Raw genomic sequence first — 24,864 nt, 5'->3', positions numbered from 1 at the left:
GCAGATTCATACGTTCAGAACAAAAGCAATACAAATTCTAACTTGTCATTTTAAAACAGTGAAGCTCCCGTCGTCCACACGCTGTGTGTTGTATTAAAATGTAAAGAAGGCACAGGAAACGGCTTCTGATTGGTCCAGTCTCACAGACGCCGAACAGCTTCGAGTATTGAATAGTGATGTGGAGAAGGTTCATCATCGCTGTGACTCGGTGTGGGAGGATGACAGAGGAGAGAAAGATGCTGCAGGTCGACACACATTTCTAAATCAGCGACTGACAAGAAATCTTCACTTATTACAGTAAATGTTAGAATAGAAACATCTCTAGCTTCTCTTAACGATCACATATTTATAACTTATGTGACCTGAAATATTTGAGTCGTCAGTTCATCCATCGGTTCGTTGGTGCTGAAAACCTCAGTTGCACCAGCTGCTCATCAGTTCAGGAACTGATGTCACCAAGTGAAAACAGGCTGCGCCACATAAACGAGCTCTGACGTGGAGAGAAGGAACTGGTGGAACGAGCTAATATTTACCTGTTCTCAGTGCGGATTGTGAGACTGTGCTTCAATATTTTTATGGTGTTAAATGAAAAATATTTAAACTTCATTCCACAAAAAACTGCACAAACAAACTAAGTCAATAATTTGAATTTAAAAACATGCAGCAAAGACTGAACATCTTTAGGAAGTTCCTTTGCTTTGTGTAATGACCTCCACATGGAATCAGATTAGAAACCCAGTCAGGGCTCTTTTATACTTTTAAACTTTCAAACTTGAAATCCTGTTAACTACTCACGACCACAGTCACAGTCACAGGTGACACGTTTACCTGACGCCACTGGAGAAAGACTCTGTGTGATGGTCCTTTATAACTTTATGAGCACAGGCTACAAAAGGCTCATTTGAGAAGATGTGAGCTACAATATTTGATCATTCATTATATATTTTAATTTCTGAACAATATAAAAACTTGTTAACAGCTGAGTTTTAGGGTCACAGTAAAATTTGTATTACTTTTATTATTGGTTTCAACGTTATCGTTGAAAAAATAAAACTTTATTCCTAAAATTATTAAATTATTAAAATTTTCTGTCTTTGTTTTTCCACCTCCGGCCCTAAAACTCTAATGTGACACAACACTAGACTTTTATAAACGCATATTGTTGCCTGAGCTACATCCTCCTCCTCCTCCTGTCATCATGCTGACCTCCCTCTGTCTCTCGACTGTCAGCGACCCACACACCTCTACTCCTGAAAGCAGCGTTATTCCCGCCGCCTCCTCCCTGCTGACACGAGGAGACGGATGCTTGATTCCCATCAGGAGCATCTCTGCGTTTTCAAATGGGAAAGCCAAAGTTTACAGTGCTAAAAAAAACTGAGGACAGAAAAACATCAGCTTTAAAAACCTCTCTGTACGTTTCCTTCCTTCGGGACTGGATCGTACAGTATGTGCCCGGTTGCTGTTTTTCTCCCATCGACTCAGTGGAAAAGCAAAAACATCTCAGAGCAGAGAACAGTCAATAAAAACAGAAGTAATCAGTGGGAACAGCCCTTTAGGAAAATACTGTACACGTCTGATCAAACAGATTTCAGTTAGACATTAAAAGTTTACACACAGGGACGTCCACTCACAGGATTAAAAATCACAGAGATCTTATTGCTTTCAGGGTTGATAAGAGAGATCGAATGTTAATATTAGGAAGTTTTCAGACAAAGAACCACACAAAGTTTGAACACCAAACGGAGCTTTGGAGGATTTAATAATCGATTCATTCTTATTTTTTTGCTCAAAAACTGAAATCACTCAGTTTTCTGGTGCGAGGATTCAACGTTTTCCTGTTTTGTTGCATTGGAATTTAAAGTTTTAACCACGAAAGCTACACAAATAACATGTCGCCATTTAATGTCAGGGAAATTTCATATGAGAACGGTTCTTTGTGTGAATTCTTCATAATAACAACAACATTAATAAGATGTAAATAATAAGACACCGTTCATCTGTCAGTAGCAGTCAGTGGCGTCTGTGGCCTTTCAGAAGCCACAGTTCCAATGGTTTTTGCGTTTAGGATGAACTGAGCTGGTGGAGGAGGAGTGGATGTGTCTCCGCTGTCTCCTGGGATCAGTCGAAGCCATTTGATTTTAAATAAATCTACAGAGCAGAGAGACGTCACTCGCCACAGGCAGAAGTGAAAACATTTGAGGCCAAGCCGAGCAGGTGTCCTGGCCTTCAGAGGAGCTTTCAGCTGCTCCTGGTTCACCCACACTGAACGCTGCCTCTGAGCCAGCAGGAGGAAGGAAAAGACTCATGAAGTCAGCATCCAGGTCAGGTTGTAGGCTTTAATTCACCTTTAGACCCAAACCAGGTTTCTCCAGCTAAAGAAGGAGTTAACCAATCAGGAGAGCTGCATTTGGTAGAAAAGGAAAGGGACCAGGAAGAGCACGTTGAAGCCCACCGCCCCGTACACGATGTAGCGGTAGGGCAGCTCCACCTCCATGTGCTGCCTGGCCTTCCTCACATCCCCGCTGGGCACGCCTGAAACCCAGCACACCAGCGGGATGGCGATGGCCTTCATCACCGCCCGCGTGGCCACCAGCACCAGGACGCCCAGGACGACCCGCAGCAGGGCCATGCCCACCAGACCCAAGCTGAGTGGGGGCACGATGAATGGGAGCTGGTCTGGGGTGGGGTCTGGCATCAGGCCTAGGTAGTAGTTGACGTGGGAGGCCAGCGCAATGCCGGCGCCGGTCCCCAGGATCTGAGCGGTGTCGCCACGTGAAGTGCTCCAGGTGTCCAGGGTGAAGGAGAACAGACCTAAGCCCAGGTGGAGGGAGATAATGATGATCGGGGCGTAGCGGCAGGTCAGGTTGAAGCCGTCGATCAGGTCCAGCGCCGGCAGGAAGAAGAGAAGGATCAGGCTGCTGAACAGAACGCCGGCGATGACGTCCTGCAGGAAAGACAGAGAAAACGGTTAGAAAGGACACATACTAATGGCAGCAGGTCGGACTGTCTAATGAGGTCCAGACAGAGACGGACCAACAGCTGCACACAGGCTCGTATCTACATTTGAATCCAGACTGTCCCGGTGCTCCAGCTGATCAGAACACCTGATCGGTATCGATCGTTGCTTCTGTAACGTCTTGTTTAAAGTATTTCTGTATTTGTTTCTCCTCTGGTCTGTCTGTACTGCATCTGTTTTAAGTCACGTGGCTGGAAACCAGATTTCCCTTTTGGGGACAATAAGAAAACCGACTGAACAACAAACAAGAACAATAAACACCAGGTCTGAAATAAGGATTTTAAAGGTTCATGTCATTCAGTCAAGTTCAAAAACAAACAATCATTTGTTCATTTGAATCCGTTAAACTTTCTAAATAAATATTTGTTGATAAATTTCCATCTGAAGGATGAAGGAAGCTGAGGCGAGTTAACAGGAAACAGGAAATCAGCGAGTTCAATGCGTCACTGAACTCTGGACTCAAACACAGAGGTCATCGCAGCCGTTTATTTATCGACTCAAGCTGCAAACTGACAGTTGGCTTCCTGCTCTGCGACTGAGTCGGTTTAACCCTGAGAGCTGAAGAACAGAAACTAAAGAATTAGGAGAAACTGTTGCTGCAGCGTTTCAGTCTTGTTATTTATTTTTTAAGCAACTGAAATAAATAAAAAGTTCCAATATAACTACAATATCCACTATTATTTGTTCTTCATTCGTTGTGTTGAACTTGATAAAAGTACAAGGTGTGATACTGTACATGTAAGTCATGATGTCACAGTCAGCAGAGGCGGCGTCACACTGCTCACAGTACACTGCATGGAATTTTACTGTTGCACAATTTAAAGGTGAATCAGCAGCGAGATAACAGAGAGGAAGAAGGATGCTGCTCTTTATCACTTTACTGCTGCCGCGGCAAACTTCTTATCAGCACCCGTTTCTGTCACAATGACATGCACACGGTGAGTGAACACTTCCAACCACTAAAGGATCTAAAAACGTCCAGAAAGAGGACGAGGAGACGGCGCAGCGCCCTGGAGGAAGCTGTTGTCACGCCGAGTGCCTTTCAATGAAAATGAATGAGTGTATGCTCTGTCACTACGGGTGGAAAAAGAACCACTAATAGCCAAGTTTATACAGCCTGACCCATTCATCTGGATCCTTAATGACTTAATGGATCCTGCTTTCAGCATCCGTTCAGTTCATTTTGGGCATAACATGGAACAAATATGAAGTCAAGACAAACCAACTTTATTTATTAGACTTTTTCTACCTGAACTTTATATTTATTTCCTCATTTAGTCTCAGTTAATTAATGGTGTTAAGAGACAGTTTCAGGATTTGAAACCCAACATTTTGACTTTGCATTTCGATAAAGCAGAACTAAATTATTAAATAATTAAGTCTGCAGCAGCACAACAGCATTACTGTATCTAATAAACTGTCACTAAAGTAAACATCTCATTTCGATTTAACACATTTTAAGACCAAGTCAATGTGCTTGTTTTGCAGCCTGGTACAAGACTCACACATGTCAACAACAACAACATCAGTAACAGAAAAGCTTTTTGTCTCCGAGCTCTTCCTGCAGAACACAGGAGGGGGAAGTGGTTTCATTGGGCGTGATGATTTCCAGAACACATTAAGTGCCCGGCAGGCCTGGCAGAGCAGAACACTAATGGCTCACCATGTGCTCAAGCTCCGTTCCCTGAAACAGTCCCCATATGGCCTGACTGTGGAGCCGGCAGCCCTCAGAGCAGACATCAGATTGTGTTATCAGGTGGAAATGAGCTGTCGACCCACATGCACCAAATCCAGTTCTGAGGTCTCCAACGTAGAGATTCTGATACCACAAATCAACTTCGTGTGGTGGTTACAGAAAACATGAAGCTACAGCCTGTGGTGACGCTTGAAGTTCACAAATGCTGTTTTCAGACCAAACAACATGTGTCCACTCCAGATGTTTCTAGTGATTTCTGCAGTAACAAAACCAGCCGAAGGAAAAAAGAGAAGAAGAATCGTGTAGTATTTTCACTCGACGCAGGAGTTATGGCTTCGAAACAGAAAAAGCACAGAACAGTCACCAACAAATCACTTCCAGTGACAGTGAACAGAGACTGAATACAAGCAACAGCATTTCTACAGGACTCTGAGTCTGTTTTAAGACACAGTGCTGCAAAACAAAAATCTTTATATAGAATGTAAACCATTATAACCATTAGCAGGGAGGATGTGAGCTCCTCCTCCGCTGTTCAGGATGGCCCCAGTAACAGGTTTTGGGATTTTATCCTTCAGCTCGTCTGAATTTAAATAAAACTAAACAACTTTGCAGAATTCCTGTTTTGTAATAATAATATTACTCTGGGGCATGTTATTTGTTGAGATTATGGGGACTTAAGCGCTGTCTCACTGTCAAAACCGTAATCACAGTAATGACCTCCCTCTTAGGTAACACTCATTTAAGGACCAAGGGATTTTAAATGTCTGATCTCTGCAGACAGTTGTCCTTCATTAGTTCTGGGGATGCACTTGAATCTGGTTCTATGCCAGTACATATCAGGCAGGTCTCAAGCAGCCGGGACCGGGACCACTCAGACCTGTATCTGGTAATTTACTGCCTGAGTTGGGACTTTAATTAACATCCTGTCTGTTTGAGGAAAAGATTCTGTTGGGATGGTCACAGACAGAGCAGAGTGTTCTGGTGAGAAATATGAGATGGCAGATGTGTGTGTGGTTCCTGAGGAGGAGGTCTTAACCATGACACCACCTGCAGAAAACCATACGAAGAAAGTTTCTGATGTGGACCTTCTAAGTTTATCTGGGAGGACAGCCAGCGTGCTGTAATGTCTGCTGTTCCCACACCACAACACAACTCCACCCGTCACCCTAACACAGCCATGACCACGGAGGCTGTCGCCCCGACAACACACAGCTCGATCCTAACAGAGCACCAGGACTGACATCATTTACCAATGAGAGAAATCACCCCATACAAGGTCTATGTGCCTGACGTGTGCATAGAAGAACCCAAACTAACATTCGTGGTGATTATTTGTATTATGACGTATTTTCTTGAAACACTTAAGAGCCAAAATAATCTCAAGGAACATGGCTTAGCTTCTATGTTCTCAGCTTCTATCTTCCCAGTCCAAGAGGCTCAAACAGGAGCCTTGAAGGGAGATGTGAGGTCTCTAACCTACTGTCCTCCTACAGGCAGCTTCTTCAGTCTCAGAGTTAAATCCCAAATCTCCCTTTAGCTGACTCAGCCTCAACACACCCTTCAGGCCTGTAAATCCCTTTCCCTCCACACCAAGGTGTGTGAACAACAACAGCACCTATCAGCCTTATTCTTATTATTTCCTTTATTTTGGTCAATGTCTTGTAAATGATGGCACAGCTGGATCTCATGTTTGATGTCCTGTATTTTATTGGGTTAGATTTCTATGTTTAGTGAAGCACAAGTCGACTAAGTTGTCATCCATCCAGTCACCGGCTTTTCTTGTCATATACTGTAATCTGGGTATCTTTGAGGCATCAACAGCTGTTTCAACTTTATTTTTAGCTGTGTTGAGTTCAAGTTGCTTTCTCTTACTGACGACTTGTCTCTCACAAACCAGACTCTACCAAGTAGTTTAAGGCTGTGGAGCGTTGGTAAACACACCCACCCAGCGGTGTCAGATTATGTTTTTCATGACTGTACCTGTACACCGACTGTATGTCTGAACAGCAGTGAGCTCATCCAGCCAAAGCCCTGCTGATGGCAAAATAATCCGGTAATGTGAGAGCAACAAATAAAAGACTTGAGGGCAAGTATTTACAAGTATTTAAATACTTCTCTTCAGTTTTTCTGTATGAACTGTGTGATGCTGAGTGTAGATGGATCAAGGCTTGAGCACATTGAAAGTATGTTCAAAACCAGGTATAGAGGACAGAAAGAAGGGTTTTCTAACCCTAACCCTAAATAAGAAGAAAATAAAGATCCAGACGCTAATAATTAAACTGCTGGGACATTGTGAGTCCCACAGGACAGAAAGTCAACCTGACAAACCAAATTCAAGCAGAACCTGCTTTCTTTCTGGTTTTTGTACATTTAGCTGGACAATGGGGTCACTACAGCATAAAGTCTGTTCTGGGCACAGATTACAATGCTCAAAATAAAAATCCACTCAGTCAACAAAACTAGACTATGAAGGCATTTTAGGAAGCAGCTGATACGTGGAACAGAGACACAGAGGTTCCTCCTGTCAGTCCCCATATCCTTCCGGTAAACATGGGTCGGTTTTTCTAAATTTCTAATGCAGGTAGCTCATTGTTTGGAGGCTGAAGATTAGATCACAACTTGCTTAAAAGAAATGTTCACTGTTGAAAACCTGTACAAATAACACCACAAAGACTGACTGTCAGGTATGCAGCTTACACAAATATGATGTCAAACGGTGAAAGCTGATCCATGACTTCTCAGGTAGAAAGGACAAAGCTTGTGCTTTTCAACAACTCTAATTGACAGATTTTTTTTTTGAGTAAAAATCTTTTTTAAAGCTGAATATCTTTATATCACTTAATGTGTATGGGTGAAACCTCTAAACCTGAAATGATATTTGTGGGCCACTTGCAAACAAGTGGTGAACAGGCTGGCACATAAACACCTTTCAAGTTTTTTGTTTTCTTTCTGTTCTAGCTCTTGCTCCACCACATGTTCACCGGCTGCACTCTAACTGTGTCTGCCTGCTGTTTGCAGCTGCCTGCTGCGGAGCGGTGAGAGAGGAGTCTTCTGCTGGCAGCATCTGAAGTTAGTTGTACGATGTCACATTCTTTGTTGCTCTTATCTTATCTTAAGACAAATTCATCTTCATCCATGTTGACTTCAACACCATGTAAGAAGTCAGGGCTCTGCATACCTTTATTCATTTTGTCATTTAATCCACATAATGTTGCTGTTCGGTTCTATACATTACTTTCTTACTGGATGTGGTTAATCTAAATAGATCTCAAGTCGGGTTTGTTTTTTCACACGTATCCCAAGGTTAAAACTTAACTTCCACGCTCAGAGTCTGAGGTCACTGAAATTCCATGTTGTGTATCTATTACTACAGCATAATTATACCAACAGCTTTTTCTTCCCGTTTCTGGTCTTTTCAGGCAGAGGACTCGTGTTGTACGTTTACAGTTACACAGGTGATTGTGACGCTGGTCCAGCTCAGGCGCTGAGGCGGCCGCGGGTCAGATACAGTTTCCCACACTTCAGCTATCACGTATCATAAAAGGACCAGATGCTACACTGCCGCTGCAGGCAACAGCAGCACCACCTGTGTCTGTGTGTGGGTAAGAAAGACTAGACTCACCAGGACTGAGTGCATTCCCATGTAGATTCTGCTCACACAGACCAGGAGACACCAGCACAGAGCCAGGCTGAAGCCCAGTGTGAACGGGTACTGTGGGGAGGGAAGAGGACACACAGATTTATAGTTAATAACAAACATGATGATGATGATGGTGATGAGTACTTTGACCTTAGCAGAGGTACTAAAAACAACATCAATATGAGTGAATCTGTCAATAACTATTAATACTTCATGGTTAATATATAGATATGGGATAGGGATGTTAGCTGAGACCAAAAGCATGACACAAACGTCCACCACCTCATATCGTAAGACAAATTAAATGTGGAAACATCATGTTGATAAAACACACTTCTGTAAAGTCCTACATTATTCATCTCTTTTAAAGAAACCCGGCTGTGTCATTGATCTGAGCAGTACTCCAACTACATTTTCAGAATCATCTTTGCCAGGTCATTGAGTTGTGTTTCACTTCACACTGTGCATGTACCCTCTGAGTAAAAGTCTTAAGATACCTGAAGCACAAGAGTACTAAAAATTATATGGTTTTCTTGCCAAGAAAATGATTGCAACTTAATGACCCTGTAAAACTTTTACGAGTAAAGAAACACACAATATTTCACAGTTAAAAACCTTTGACTTGCACTGATTGATTGTTTTACTTCATGCAACAAATCCAGTAACTAAACTGCTGCATGTTTACTGTTCTGATATAGTGATGATAAAATAACTGTGTGCGCTGTAGTTGACATTCAACTACACTCTGTTCAGTGTTCAATGTGCAGCCAGTAATAAGACACGATAAAATGCTGCAGTGATGTAGTGGATATGATAATCGGCTAATGTAGACTGGACTCAAAGGACCTCATAAATACTACTCTGCAATTATATTCCTTATCAGATGTGCTTGTTCAGGCTGTGGTAAAGAGAGGAAGGCTGAGTTCACACAACTTAATCTGTCCAAACTCAGATCTCTTTCCTCTCATGTGACAGAGATTATATGTCTTCTAATCAAACTGCAGAAAGAAGCTGCAGCGATTAACAAGCTTCAGTTTTGATCCGAGTCACGAGTCTCAAAATCGGATCCAGAGCCACGAGACCTGCATGTGACGTTTAACTCAGTGCTTGACTTGGACTTTGTCTGTGCAGCTTTGACAAGATGATGTAGTGCTGGAAGTAAACAAAAGTTCAACAAGTGAGGAAAACAAACTAGACAACATAACCTCTGCTTGACAATCAAAAGTTTAGCTTTTTACTCCCTAATCAGCTCTAAAACATGTTGCAAGAGTTCTGCTAGAAAGATGAAGAGACACGAGAAAATGAGCGACAGTTGTGCTGAAAGAGGCGACAGATGACGGGGTGAGCTGCTGACGTCTGCACACGGCACAAAGCCTTTTGTTCCCCTTATTGTGGCTCCTGTGTGTTGAGACAGCTCAGATTTCCTCACACACACCACAGTTATATTACAAATCCCAAATCCCACACCACTGCCTCCCAGACCTTCAGCCTCCAGGTAGAGATAAAACATCAGAGGTCAAGCTGTGATTATTTCTTTCCATTATTTCTAACTTCTAGCTGTTTGCATCTTTAATAGTTTGTAACTGTGTTGTTTTTTTAAAGACCTTCAAGTCGCACTGCTGAGGTTTCCAAGGCCAAAGTACGCAAAAGAAAAATCCAGGATAAAGAAACAAATGTCTCAGCTGCAGTGGAACCATAATAAAGATAAACTTTGAATCTCACCCTTTGCATTTTATGAACCCTGGTGTCAGCATTTAACGTTTACTCCTACACGCTTTCTGAGCTGCTGCAGAAATGTTAGTTCAGCTGGTTTTTCATGGTGGCTGAATTGAAACATCCAGCATCAGGACGACAACTTCCACAGACCATTTTAGAACCTGCATTAGCCTGACGTGTCCAAACTCCCTTTTAGTATTTTACCGGACTAATGTATTTTTGTGTAACAGAGATAACCTTTGTTCCACATAATCTCTGCTTATCTGCCAAAGCGGTTGTTGGTACTTTAGCTAAAGTAACCACAGTCAAAAAGGACCAACTCCTACACAGCAGTGCTTCATTCTCACTTTTTCCAAGCTTTAAATTTCCAAACATATTTAAATACTGAGTCAGCAAGTAGAAGCACTTTAATCACACTGATTGAATTTAAAGGTTATTCAAACTGGGCTTCACTGGACCTCCTTCAAAACTGAGGTCGGCACAGAGAGGGATTTTGGTTGATAACAGGTTCTGTTATCTTTATGTGTGCGGATTAGCTGAGAGGCCGGGTCACAGCGGAACTTCAGCCGCCCAACATGCTGAGATCAGCTGTGTTCCCCACCTCTAGTTCTCAGGAAGAAGAACAGGGCACTAATAAAAAGAAGGGAAGCTTTCCATGGCTGTCCTCTGTCCAAGCGTTCATCGTGGATCTCGTGTTCACACTGACCTCAGGTCTGTGATCACAGCTGTACTGCTGTTATGACCATAGTGTTCTGTGGCTTGTGGTTCTCTGCATGCTGCTTACTGACTGTTTCAGAGAAGGGTTTGCCCTGTGCTTCCGCATATACTGCATACACTTGATTTACATCATCTATACAAAGTCTTCACTCTCCTCCAGAGGTTTCACCTTTTGTTTATTTTCCCCTGAATCACAGTTAATTTAGAAATTAGTTAGGAAACAGAAGCCATATGGCACATGCAGGAATCAGCCTACAACATGCCGTCCTCAAAAACTGATGAAGGCCAGACACCTTTGACTCCTCTGAAGGAGTGTCAAGCTTCAACAGGTGGAATGAGAAATGAGAGGTTAACTTTGTAAACCACTGTTGAAAAGTAACAGCGTGACTTCAGAGCCAAGTTAAAATCAACAGTTTGCAGTTTAAACAATCTACAGACAGAATTTTATATATTTTACAAACTTAAAGAGTCCTCTCTTCTGTCTTTTCAGCCTCTTTTCCTTGTTTTGAATTCAACAGTGGAGATTTCACATTGAGGTTTGTGGAGACTCTGAATGAGAACATCATGCAAAACCCTGGGTCGATGTGGAAACTCTATACTGTTCAACTCATTCATGTTTGCAGGAAAAGCTGTAGTGTTCCCACCTAATGTTCCTGCTTGAGGGAGGAAGTCAAACACAAAGCCTGTTTACTGTGATGTTTTCTGTTCTGGCCCAACTGGACGACGTAATGAGAATTTATATCACACTACGTGCCAAAGCCCATGCAAAAAAGACCTGATTTTTATGGTGTGGTCATGTTTCTGGTACATCTCTGTCTTTTCTCTCTGATGGTCAAACCTGCTCTGAGTCACTCTTTCCCTTTCCACTCATCACTTATTATCTTATCTCTGTTTGCTCTTTAGTCTGTCTTCCTTCATCCTTCTTCCTCCTCCTCTCCACTTTTTTTGTATTATCTCCTCTCCTCCGCTCCAAACACTTCTCCCTTCCATGCTTTTCGCCTTCTCTGTTCCTCGTCCTCTGCCTTATTTCCCATCTTCCATAGAGACATCTGGCTCCAGTTACTGTCTGAGCTGGAGGAGAGGGTGGAGTGGGAGGAGGCCCGTCAAACTGCGACCCATCCAAATCTAAACATTCCTGCTATGCTCAGACAAGTTGGTCGATGCCGACAGTCAGAAGGAAACCTGATGGACAGACTACAGCAAGCAGCATGGACAGGAAAAGGAGAAACCATTCATTCTCTCCTGCATTAAAGCCTCTGTCAAGTTTCCTTTTTAAGAACAACCTCTAGGGACTTGGGGAGAATCAGGTCAAAGTGTTTTTGCAGAAGGTCACAGCTGATTTGCAAATATTTTGTAATCAAATCGTGTGTCAAGTCATGAGATTCGTGATTCAAGTCATAGTCAGGAAACTCCTGTCCACTGTTCAGGCACAGTGCTCTTAACTTGGTGAACTAGTGCAATTACCAGCAGGCAGGTGAGAGCCTGCATTCCCTTTGTGTTTGACGAGCACAGACTAGCACTCGTACTGTACATGATGGATGGGCGTTCACTGTAATCTTAAGATGTGTTCAAGTGCCGCTTTTTGGCCCAGATGAAGGCAACAAAAATCATTCTTTGATGTCAGCTTTTACTGGTATCAAACACTGATCTGATCCTGTGTCACTCTGAGCTTTAACTTTCCAACATCCTGTGTAGCAGACACACAGCGAAATAAAAAACGAATCTTTCTTCCTGATGAGAAAAGAAAACTATTTTGTTCAGTGATTTACAGCCTGGTGAAAACCTTTTGTCCTGCCGCTGTGCGTTTAACTTGCTGAAAGACAGATAGCTGTTTGAACGACGGCAGCATTGCTTGCACGGCACTGGTATCTCACTTTTAATGTGTTTTAACTGTTTGAACTGTGACCGGGATGAAAGTGTTAATCACAAAAGTCTTATGAATATTAATTAACACCTGAAAACTGTAACTCTGTGTTTTATGCTCCTTTAAGAAAAGACAAAACTGCTCGTCGTCTCTGGACAGTGTTTCTACCAAAGTGATGACACCAGAGCAAATCACAGGAAAACGAGCTGTTAATGAGTCAGAACCGAGACAAATGAGTCAGATCCAGCCACAGCACTGTAAAAACATGAAGGCCAAAGTTGGGTGGGGACAAAAAAAGAAATTATTGTGGCAAGAAAAAGAATTTATGTATATAGAAATATAATGTACCTAAAGTAATCACACAAAAAGAAAAATCTGATCTTTCATGTCTTTATTGAAAACCTCATAGTGCTAGTGGAAAAAAGTATGTGAACCCTTGGAAACAGTTACTTGCTGTGAGATTTAGGAGAAACTGAAAACAACAGTTTTATATGAGCTATTGTATAGCTAAATTAGTATTTGTATTCCAGGTGTATTTGGTGCGAAGCCAGAGTCTGATTAGTAATAAATCCGCCAGTAAAACTATGACCTGATGTGCGCACGTGTTGTCCAAGACCACGTGGGCCAGACTATAAACTGTATCAGTGCCTTCCCGTGCAGAAGGATAATAACGATTCGAAGTTGGAAGCTATGTTAACGTGACCTTGTACAAGTTTTGGAAAATAGCTTTAGAACAGACCACCTCAGAACATATAGATGTAAATTTAAACCACAATCTGTAACACAGGCACAGACAGGAGGAACAGCATGTTAGCTGTTAGCATCGAGGACTGAACGTGGCGATACTGCTGTCACCACGCACCTGCAGAAACTGGAATCTGGAACTATTCTGCTACAAAGTGAAATGGAAGCACAGTGCAAGAAGAATAAAAGCTTAAAGGGAGGATTTTTAACTGTCTGCAGGTTTCAGCACTTCTTAAAAATGTTAAACGGGACATTTGAGACCAAAAATAAACATGCGTCATGTCAGAGACAAAGAAAGTGAGAGAAAGGTCAAAGTTTTATGTGGTGATAATGAGCAGGTCGGTAGCTGGGGGGTCGTTTTCTTCTGTTTGAGAGGGTTTAGGAAGTTGTACACTTAATGGTTGTATTCAAGTAGAAAAAGACTTGTGACAGTAAAGAGAGAGGAGAGAGATACAGACACTAAATCTGTCTTATCTCCGAGTCCTTCACTTGAAGGAGTTGGCTCTCTTATCTCCCGCTGTAGCAAACAAGCAGCGAGGTAAAGCATCGTAAATCTCTCCGACGTCTGCTCTCGCCTGATGCGATTCAAAGGACACAAGAGATCCTCCAGAGGTTCACATTTCAAAACTCTGGGCTTCTTTTTCTCACTCATACCAAACAACATCGTGTAGAATATGACCGAGCATGACCACAACACGATGACAGCAGCAGTAACAATACGTGGTAATCAGCAGAGGACGGTGTCCTTGAGCAATACCTGCGACAAGTGCAGATAACTGTTGCAAAACACTCCTGATACAGTCCAGCTTACAGCTGCACCACTGTCCACATCTCAAGCCCCAGTGGGGCTTTTTCAGTTTATCAGATTGAAGCGATGCATATGTTTCAAAACACAAAGCATCTAATGTGTCCTAATGAACAGAAAGACAAAATACACATATACCACCATTATACAAGAACTTGTTTTTACAGCTTTCAAGCCAATAGAGTCTTAATGATAGTGAGAATTTGGTTAGCACGGTGAGCTAAAGATCCAATTTACAATGACGAAGGCCTGAAAAACTATTGTATAAATATTCTACATTTGAACAACCTGTTACAAAACAGCTTTTTATAGATTCATAGCTATACTAATATGTTGTCTATTTAGTTGAAATTAACGCCCAACATTCAACTAATACTGAACAACAGCACATTTATAGGAAGTGAGAAAGTGAAGTAACTTTTCTCCATTGACAAACTCGCCCTCAAACCAGTCGCGTTTTTCTCAGATCTCAGTTCCGTAAGAACTTCTTGTTTGTTTTGCTGCGGTTTTGTCATCGCCGCCATGTGGATGCACAGACAGGAAACTGGGAGCGGACTACTCAGACTATCTGTTGGCTTTTACAGATGGAACCACGAGTGTTGTTGAAGCAAAGAACAGAGAACGGATTGTTAAAACAACAGTACTACATGAATGTTATTACAGTGATGTGAGACACTTCCATCAGTTTTATCTACTTTAACAGAAGGCAGACTGTGACACATCATCTACAGATACTTCACTGACTCAACCAGACAGGCCGAATACACACTACACACTAAAGTACAGAGTGGTGTCCGATCAAGTGGACCAGCTGCTCATTAACTCTTAATGGTGAAGCTGCATAAGACCGACTTCACAGGGCAAAGTCTCAGTTGTCCTGTATCAGGAGTTAGCAGTTGACAGATGATCACATAGGCTGCTCTGTAAACGGCAGGATCATAGATTTGACCCTGAATCAGCCAATATTACACTGTCAATGAGCAGCCACAGCCAAGTAGGTGAAGGTGACACAGCTTTGGTCTGCTTCTCTGCCCTTCATGTCCACTGGCTCAGGTAGGGTGTGTGTGTCATTACCCGAGTGTAGAGCTGGGCGATCGCAATAATTATTACCAAGAAAAAACAAAAACAACTTCCCACAAAGAACAAAAAAGTGATAGGTAGAAGTTTTCAATGGATAAATCCATACATTCTGCAGAACACAGCACGTGGGATAAATACTGTAATGAAGAAATCCAGTGTTGGTTAAGGTTGTAATATTCTGTTTTTGTAGAAAATCAACAATAATTTTGAACGATGAACACTATTAACACCAACACTCTGGGCTGTCCCTGAACTCCTCACATGACCTGGATGCCCTGCAGTTTGTACTGTCCCTGAACAACTCACCAGAGCTGAAGCTCACAGACACAGTTCTCAAACAAACCAAGTCATAGGTCTCACAACAAGACATATTTGCAGGGTGCACAACTATTTGTGACACGGATTCAACAAGAATTTTCTCCACACGCTGCATGTGACTGGAAAAGCAAGAACTGGAGAGACATTAGACACAGAAGAGAAAAAACAAGAAACACAGGTTCAGGAGAATGACACTAAACTGGACAAGTCTTACTAAAAAGAAAATACGTCAGCCAATCTGCTCTGAACTTCGAGATGAAATAATATTACATTCTTTAAATGGAGAACCAAAGGAACCCAGACTGATAGAGGATGCACAACACGTGTTTTCCCCTGCAGCCCCAACATTTGTTTTTATTGCTACAGTAACGAGTTCTGTTCTGAAATTAAATGAACACTGATGGTTTCAAATCGTCACATCAGGATGTTGAATCTGCTCATAAATTAAATTTAACACGACCTGGACATCTGAACTTGTACATTAATATTATCAATAGCATCAATTGTTAACCTTATTTTTTCCAGCTGTTTTAGTTTATAGAGTAAAGACTTTAAGCAGCACCTCCACTTGTTGTACTAGTTTTTAGGGATTTCACTGTCGTGGAATTAGGAGAAAACAACATTAAGAAGCAAATGTTAGAAAACAGAAGAGGAACTTTCTCGGTTTTATACGTGAGGATCAGGAGGAAGTGGATCCTGCAGTTTCTGCTTTCCCCCAGTTACAGTTGCTTGTTTTCATCCTATTGCCATAAATTTAGAGGCCAAATCATTAGAACCACCTGAGAGTAGAGCTCAGCCTGAGCAGGTGAACCCAGCAAGTACCAAACAATACAGAGAGTTCTTTACCTCCCACCGGCCGTAGGTCATGAAGAACAGGGAGAAGGGGATGGCAGTGCCCGACATGGCGTGTGTGGACGGCATGCTGTACTCGGAGTTGTAGAACACCTCCACTTTGACCACGGGGGGTGAAGCGGGTCGGGACCAGCCGATCACGTCCTTCATGCACTGTCCCAGGTACATGACCCAAACCCAGACCATGATCAGCCTCCTGCCCACGAAGGCGTCCACGTTCCAGATGATGGAGGGGAAGAAGGTGATGTAGAAGAACTCGTTGCCCAGCTCGGTTCCGAAAGTGAAGAGGTAGTACAAGAACCGGTTCTCGATCAGAAACTCCTGCCCGGCGTCCCCCGTGAGGGAGTTCTTACGGAGGGGTTTCAACGCGCTGCTCTGCAGGGAGCCCGGGCCTTCATCGCTCTTCTCCGTTTCCCTCTCATCTGACCCGGTTTTACCTGAAATGTCCGAACCAGCTGTAGCCCCGGCGGGCCCGCGGCCGAACGTCTCTCCCCCGGCGGTAGCTGCGGAAACCAGCGCCCCGTTCTGGGGAGCATTTTCACCTTCCTCCCCGTGGGTTTTCACTATGTTAGCCTCAGGGATCCTCTTCCGAACCCCGACTGCTGTCGACTGGACCTTCTCTCCCTCCCCAGCTCCTATGGCAGCCAAGTTTTCACTCTGATGTTCCCCGGTGATGTGATGATGACAAGCCCCGTTGTTGTGCGAGTGAGCCCGGTCCACCTCCTTGCTGCTGCCGCCGCTAACGGTGGAGGCGGAACCCACGGTTCTCGAAAACGTCCCGCGAACCCCACACATTTGCTGAAAACGCGAGACAAGGTGGGGATCTTGGAGGGTGTGGAACAGCTCCATGAGACGGTTAGTTTTCTCCATGTTTCCCCGGGTTATGACCTCCACACAGCCGGGAGAAGGTGCACGAACTCCCTCAGCTGCTCTCCTGGTGGACGCTGGATGCTAGCTGCCGGCTAACGTTAGCTAGCTAGCCCGTGCATCATAGCAGCTGCTGGTCAGAAGTGAAGCCCGAACCGCTTTGAAAGTGAAACAAGTTGACAGGGCGAGTGGTATTATTTAAACAGCAGAGGCTGCTTCCAGTTACACGGTAACGGACGAACCGAACCGAACCGCCTGCTGTGGTTCGACACGGGCTAGATGCGTTCACTGTCCCGCTATCTGTGTGAATGACAGCTCTACGGAGCGGTCCTGGGAGCGCGCCCTCACTGATGCCTTCGAGGACTGTCGGAATATTTGCAATTTTCAATTCGTCAATTTTGGTTCAACTTATCTTAAAAATCATTGTTGACTATTTTGGACCCTGTAAAACACCGTGGTGTTTTAGTTTTAGATTATTTAAATGTATGTGCTGTTTTTATCTGTATAAATGTGGACGTTTCTATTTTTTTTATTTACTTAGGCTTAGCTATAACTTAGCTTTCTATTCCACAATTTTCTATTTTCTCTATTTTTTTACAGGTGTGTTTTATTTAGGTCTTCAGTGTCTTTAATTAAACTTTAATCAGCACTAATCACCAGTTGTGGAAAGAAAGAAAGTGCATTTACTCCAGTACTGTACTAAAATATACATTTTCACTTTTACTCTTCAGCCTTAGGTACTAGTTACACTGCAGAGGTATTTGATAATAGAAAATATGCTCAACTAAAGTGGCTGTGGGTCCACATGGTGTGTGTGTGTGTGTGTGTGTGTGTGTGTGTGTGTGTTGTAAGTCACTTTGGATAAAAAACATTTCCCAAATAAACTAACAACTAATTGGAACTTATAATTTATGATGAATTATTACGGATTAACCCCCTGGTAACATCTATCAAGTACTTTTTCATTCTGAAGTTTCCAGTGCAGGACTCTTCCACACATATTTCTACACTGTAGTAATGAATACGCTGTAGTTTTGTATCATATGAGTCATTTGCTTGCTGCTTTGTTGTTTGGTAAATACAGTTGTGTGTTGTTTGGGTTTTGAACGGATTTGGCTTAAAGTTCTAAAGTCTGATTTTTGGAGGAGCACTTAAAGCACTGTCTGACCACCGCCGCCGCGGGAGCGCGCACAGTCGGTTTAAGCTGTTTGCCTTTTTTATTATAACGTTATTAAGTTATAACTGAAGTAACTGTTCCTCACGTCTTTATTTATGTCGTTTGCCCAACATTCTCTTCTATTGGAAACTAGAGTCCAGCATTACTAACGTGAGCTACATATAATATACAGTGAGTGTTTAAATTTGCATTTACTCGATGCTCCTTTAAGAGACTGTGCGCGCTCATGAAGTCAACAGTTTTCCGCGCACGTACCGTAAACATGCACGACGTAACGTGCGTGCGCTCTGTTGTATTTTGTGGCGCATGTTTGTGACGCGTTTTAAAAATGGACCGCCAAAATAAAGTACCCTAAAAAAGAGACATTGAAGCTAAAAGAACAAAATAAGTAAAAATAAATGAGATTAGAGAGTAGTAGAAAGCTACAGAAAGATAAAAACACATAAAGTCTGTTCACTTTACATATTTTATTTGATAATCAACCACCTGGAAAAGGTTTAATAACTTTTCAAAATAGTTCCTCTTAAATATGGAATATGTGTTTTCATCAAAATATAAATTCTTGTTTTAAAATATCTTTAATTGTTGCCTTTACTTTGACGTTTAATGTTTGTTTGTTGTTTTTTATTGTAGTGATTATTATCAAGATGCACATTTTCCAAACTCTCAGACAGACACTGAATAACTACAACACAGAGAGAGACACTGAAAAAGGATGAATCATTAATTACTATTGTCATACAATAGTTTAGCTTGATAAAGCAACATTGTGCCACATTAAATCATAAAAAAAACTTTCTTTCAATTTAGCAAAATTACAGAAATCGTTAGGTGGAAAAAACACAACTTTTCACACAAAAGCTTCTTTTTACGTTTGTGTGAAACGTGTTTTTTTTTTAAAATATGTTTTATATAAAAAAAATTTTGCACCATAGGCCACAACAGAAGCTGTACTGTCTTGATCAGAACTGATAGTAAGAAATATGAAATAAAATGTAAGTATAAAGAAATTTAGCTTTGTGACAATTAACTTTAAAAAACAAGAGAAGTATCAGAAAAAACAGTGTGTTCAGCAACATTTGCTCCAAAATGCAAATACTCAAAAGAAGTACCTCAAAACTGTACTTAGGTTTAGTATCTGAATGTACAAGATGCACTTAGTTACTTACCACTGCTGATTATGTCTGATTACAACTGCATTATAGCATTTTTTAGCACACATGTTTAAATGCTACTTTTAAATGCTGAATTGTTGGGCTGAAAGTGAAACGACATCGTTTCTCCTGATCATTTTCTTTCACTGTGTTTTTTACATATCACAAAAAGTCCTTAAGATGAATTCTTTTGCCAGTAGATGGCAGCAAGATGACGCACAATGATGATGCCAAACTAAGTGCATATATTGAATGAACACAGTACAGCACTTACAGAAAGAAACAGTCTTCCCACAGGCAGTAAATGCACCTCAGAGAGTGAGCGACGTCAGATAGCATGACAGGAAATGTTACACAGAATATTTCATAAATCACACAATAGCATAAAAACACAGAAGCATGTCTACACATGTCCACACAAGCCGATGTGCATCAAAAATAGCGGCAGTCTGTAAATCCCTGAATATGCTCACGGTTCACATGAGCAGCAATTACAATAAAAATCAATAACACAGAAAAAAGCTAAAGAAAAACAATCCTGTCTGCTCACGGGCTCACACATTAGCACAAATAGTAAATGGCAGTGACGCTGCAACAGTTTGACATCAGAGACTCTGTCAGTCCTGAGAAAGAAGAAGAATCAGGGTTTCTCAGCTTCTTAAATCCATCGCTGTCCCTCAGCAAGGTGACGAGAGGAGGCAATGTCCAAAACAGAGCCTACGACACACGATGTCCCTCAAAGGTTTTCAGTGTCTAACGAAGGGACGCAGCAGCGGGTTTCTCCCTGGTGATTGTGAACAAACAGGACATGTTTGCTTTTCCCAGCTATGTAAAAAGATGCACGACAGTGAGGCGTGGGCAGTCAACCATTGTCGTCCAGGTTGTACAGAAGGACCTGGTGGCTGGGAGTGAGTCCAGGACAGGCTCCCAGACTGTACAGGCATCCAGCTGAGGGGTAACAGGGCACCAGTCGGTAATGCTGCAGCTCCTCCAGGCCAAACGCCGGAGAGCAGCAGTCTGTCACCAGCACCTTTACCCTCTTCCTGTCCGGGTACATCAGCCTCCGCTGCTCTCTCTCTCCAGTAACCTCCTCCTCCTCTTCTTCTTCCTCCTCCTCTTCTTCTTCTACTTCCTCTTCTTCCTCTTCCTCAGCCTCCAGCTCCTCCTCCTCATGGTGAATCTTCCTCAGCAGGTTGTTGATGAGGACAGAGCGCCGCAGGTAGGCCTCTGGGTCTTCCAGGAACCTTAGCTTCTCCAGGGACAGCTTCAGGATGCAGCTCCGGTCCTCCTGCAGTATCAGGTGCTGCAGATAACAAACACAGAGGCAGGAGATTAATTTGTGCCAGTGCTGTAGAAGTAGGCTACTACAGATCATTTACTGAAATAAAAAATACTTTGTAAGGGAACATTAGATCCTAATCTAAAAATCTAATTGAAAAATTATCAAACTAAGAGCTGCACAGCTTTCACTGAAAATAACTAGTTACTATAACTGATAGATCAAATATTTGTATCTGAAATGTGGTGGAGTAACTGAAGAAGTGGCCTCGAACTCAAATACTCAAATGTGTCTTAAGTAAATTTACATTTTACATTTGTCTACTTGTTTGTGCTTTTTACATTTTATTCCACCTGTTTATCTAAAAAAGGTTAAAAGGAGGAATACGATCAAATCTGTAGCTAATAAAAGCAGATAAAGATGAGAAGTACACAATCAGAGAAACTACTGTAGACGGTAACATACTGTAACAGTGCAGGATGATCAAAATATTATGAACCAATCACAACATTTAGGAAGTAAATGATATGAATCTTAAAATGAAATAATTCCAAAGAGACCTAACAATACAGAATATCAGTTCTCTGACATAGAGCAGGTATTGTGTTTGTCTTTTAAGTGATTTAACGTTGTCAAATGACAAAAGTTCAATAATCAGTCTCCTGCCTCCCGTCCAGTCTGATGACAACATCAATGTCAAATGACCCTCTGATGACCGGTATTGGAGTAAGGATAAATACAAAGGTGTCATAATAAAGAGTTGAATATTCCCACTCTACTCTACAGGACTGAAGTCACAGAAGCCAGAGGACAATTAATGAGGATAAAAATACATATAATGGAAAAAAAGCAATGAATGAAGAGATGATGAAAGAGAATGTGATGCAGTGAATCTGAAAGGTGTAAAAGGAAGCAGCAGACAAAAACCTAGAGAAGTGGAAATGAATAAAAACTGATATCTGAGATGTGTCAGTGATTCTCAAGAAACAGAAATGAAAAGAGCAGGTTCCTACTTTTTGAAAATATCCATGTAGGCCTCCGTGTAAATCCTCCTCCTCCGCATATTTCCTCTTGAAGTAAGCAACTTTCGACGTTGTTAAATGGTTTGGTCTCTCTCACAGGGAAGGGGCTGCAGGAGGCAAGAAAACACAGATTCAAGTACAGAGGGTGGGACGGGAAACCCGGGTACCACGTGTGTCAGGATCAAAAATGTTTTTTAAATCAAGTTTCAAAACATCGAGAATCTCAAGAAAACTGAGATCAAAACCTAAAAAGACCAAACCAAAAAGAGACATTTGTAGTTGGACTGGAAGGAAACACTCACTGATTTGTGCTTATTGTTGTTTTATATCTTTTTTTTTTTTTTTTGGGAGGAGGTCTCTTGGACCATTTTCTCATAATCCATTCATGTGTATGTCAACAATACTGGTCTGAGGTGTGATGATGTTCCACCCTGTTCTGTAAAGATCCTTCTGGATCATTCGTACTGCAGTATAACGTTCAACTGGACATTGTTCCAGTTTCTGAGGTGTGAGTTACTTCAATGAGATAATGCAGCTGCTCTGATTACCTGCTGCTGACGGCCCACAGCCAGCGTTCAGCTCTCTGACTGAAGCTGAAATCAGTGTGTCCGATCTGATCGGAGCCTCCACATCGCTCTCAGACCTCTGCAGGAAAAACAGACAGAGTGAGAGGAGTGAAGAGGAGGAGGAGGAAGAACCAGGACCAAAACAACTGAGCATGAACCGGCTGACAGATGACGTGGCTGTGGCCTGTCAGTGCTGCCAAATGTTTCTAAAAACCGATATTTGACCTTCAGGATTCATTCTCAACAACATGAATCCTCTGAATGACACTTACAGAAGTTCATTTTTGTGATTTATGTCCAAGTAGCCTGTTGAACTGCTGCTGTCTTTTTAATGAGAACTAGAATTCATTAGTTCTCATTAACAAACTGTAGGTGCACATTTTTTCTTTAACACTGCTGCAGGATGTCGTTTGTTGTTTGTGTTGAAATAATTAGTGTCAATTCAAGAAAACGCAGGAGGAGCAGAGCTGAGACGGTGTTGTTCTGTAAAATGCCACCGATCAAACTCAGAGTGGGAAGATTCATCGTTACCAAACACTCACGCCGACTCCCGTGAAGCTGCTGCAGTGACTCACTGGGTTTTAACGTCCAACTGCAGCCGGACTATTTCATCTGTGGGAGAATAAAGGTGGACGAGTGTGTGCAGAGAGAGGCTGCGTGGGAAGAGAGTGTGTGTGTGTGTGTGTGTGTGTGTGTGTGCAACACTTGCTGTATCTTCTTTTGCATCATTAAACTAGAAGCATGTGTTCACAGCAAGTCATGAATTTATGATCCTCTGAGTTGGTTACAGCTGAATTCTACCTGCAGGAAACTGAACATCAGCTTCAGTGAATCCACAAAACGCAACAAGCTGAGTTTCAGATTCAGCATCTTTACAGTGGAAGTAATGAGCCGTGTCTTTAATAGAATAGTTTGTGCTCATTTAGACACTTGTAGCTTCCTTTTTTAGCTTCTTCTCTTTAGATTAGTTCTAATCAGTTTGATGTATTGTTGCTACCTCACTCTTTATTTTCCTTTTATTTTATAAAACACTTCTTATTTAAAAGGTGTTTTACACACTTTAAACCGCCTCCAATACATTTACATGTGTTAAATGTGCATCAAAGCTTCTCACCTTTAAATGACTGTGTCCAACAGCAGGTGAGTAAATCCCAGCTGAAGCTCTAAACACCGACTGAGCGACGCTCCAGCTCGGCCTCAGTCCCTGCGGTGGCTCGGGAAGACGCGCACACGGCTCCAGCTCCTCGGGGTGAGACGCTCGCTGCTCTCAGCCTCCTGAAATATCCCGTTCACAGCAACGACAGACAACACACTCCGCTCCACCCGCGCCCTGATTGGTCCTCACGGAGGCAGATGTTTCCTGTTGCTAGGAGACTGAATGAATCGGTGATGACGCCGCAGCATCTGTCCCCATCTTCTCTCATCCAGCGCTGCGTCGTTTTACAACAGAGACCAACGGAGAGCGAAGGTTTCTGCTGCACAAGTGCAAAAGATGCTCCAGACGCTACGAGGTGGAACTAGTGATGGTTGTTTGTGACTTTTCAGTCATTTTGCAGCTGTTTCTAGTTTTGTAGCATCACACTCAGGAACAGCAGGAACATTCAGTGCAGGTGAACAGTTCACTGTCTCTGCAGCTGTAACTTTAGTTTATCTGACTTGAACTGCAAACCTAACCCAAAAAAACAAAACCAAAGAACAGTGATACTAATAATACTTGATATTTGATCAATTCTCTGTCTTAAACTTTTTTTGTGTGTGTAGCATCATCCAACAACATATTCTATATACATGCATTTAAAACACTGAACAACTTCTGTGGGATAAATAAAAGTTCAGGCTAATTAACATATTTCCTTTTTCTGGGTTTTCTGAGCTAATTAAAAACAAACAGTACACAGATGTAGGAAGTCAAGAATAAATAAAGCTTCATTAAACGTGGACTTGATCCTTGTTTGTCGGCTGAATGTGAAACCGACACCAAAGCATCTGCTGCTGGAGATTAGACATAAACACGACTTACTGTCTCTAATCTCTGTGAATCTTCCTGTGATTTCCAAACAAATCAAACTACGACACTCACAGACTGAGAAACTGTTCTCGTTACTCCGGTCGACAAACCTCAACCTCAGAATTGAGACGTCTGAACTGAGAAAAGAGGACAGAAGGCAGACAGACGTTCCACCAGCAGGGATCATCTGGGTTTTATTGGCAACAACAAAACTTCGTACAAAAAGTGCTTTCTGGGTGCTGTGGGGGGTCAGAGTGCACGGGCCAGACCAGGGCTGCAGGAGCCGCTCCAGTCTTTACACATAGGCTGGAACTAGTGTCGGCTTCTTACAGGGCTCCACTCT

General features: G+C 42.3%; 1 protein-coding gene and 1 long non-coding RNA gene across 2 annotated transcripts; both read right to left on the bottom strand.

Moving 5' to 3' along the window:
- Positions 1 to 1,112: 1,112 nt before the first annotated feature.
- On the bottom strand, positions 1,113 to 17,894 carry sgpp1 (sphingosine-1-phosphate phosphatase 1). Its single transcript, XM_026339775.1, has 3 exons — positions 16,443 to 17,894; positions 8,335 to 8,424; positions 1,113 to 2,944 (listed from the first exon to the last, which is right to left on the bottom strand). Exons 1-3 carry the CDS (start codon positions 17,316 to 17,318, stop codon positions 2,393 to 2,395), a joined length of 1,518 nt encoding a protein of 505 aa, XP_026195560.1. The 5' UTR covers positions 17,319 to 17,894; the 3' UTR covers positions 1,113 to 2,392.
- A 1,055-nt stretch (positions 17,895 to 18,949) lies between these two features.
- Positions 18,950 to 23,844, bottom strand: LOC113148196. The gene is made up of 4 exons (XR_003297423.1): positions 23,628 to 23,844; positions 22,496 to 22,592; positions 21,939 to 22,054; positions 18,950 to 20,949 (listed from the first exon to the last, which is right to left on the bottom strand). It is a non-coding gene; the product is annotated as an uncharacterized LOC113148196 (long non-coding RNA).
- Positions 23,845 to 24,864: the final 1,020 nt, after the last annotated feature.

The sequence above is a fragment of the Anabas testudineus genome, chromosome 22 (assembly GCF_900324465.2).
Source record: "Anabas testudineus chromosome 22, fAnaTes1.2, whole genome shotgun sequence".
NCBI classification, from domain to species: domain Eukaryota; kingdom Metazoa; phylum Chordata; class Actinopteri; order Anabantiformes; family Anabantidae; genus Anabas; species Anabas testudineus.
The sequence above is the reverse complement of the archived record's forward strand: the minus strand, read 5'-3'. Positions and strand labels throughout refer to the sequence as shown.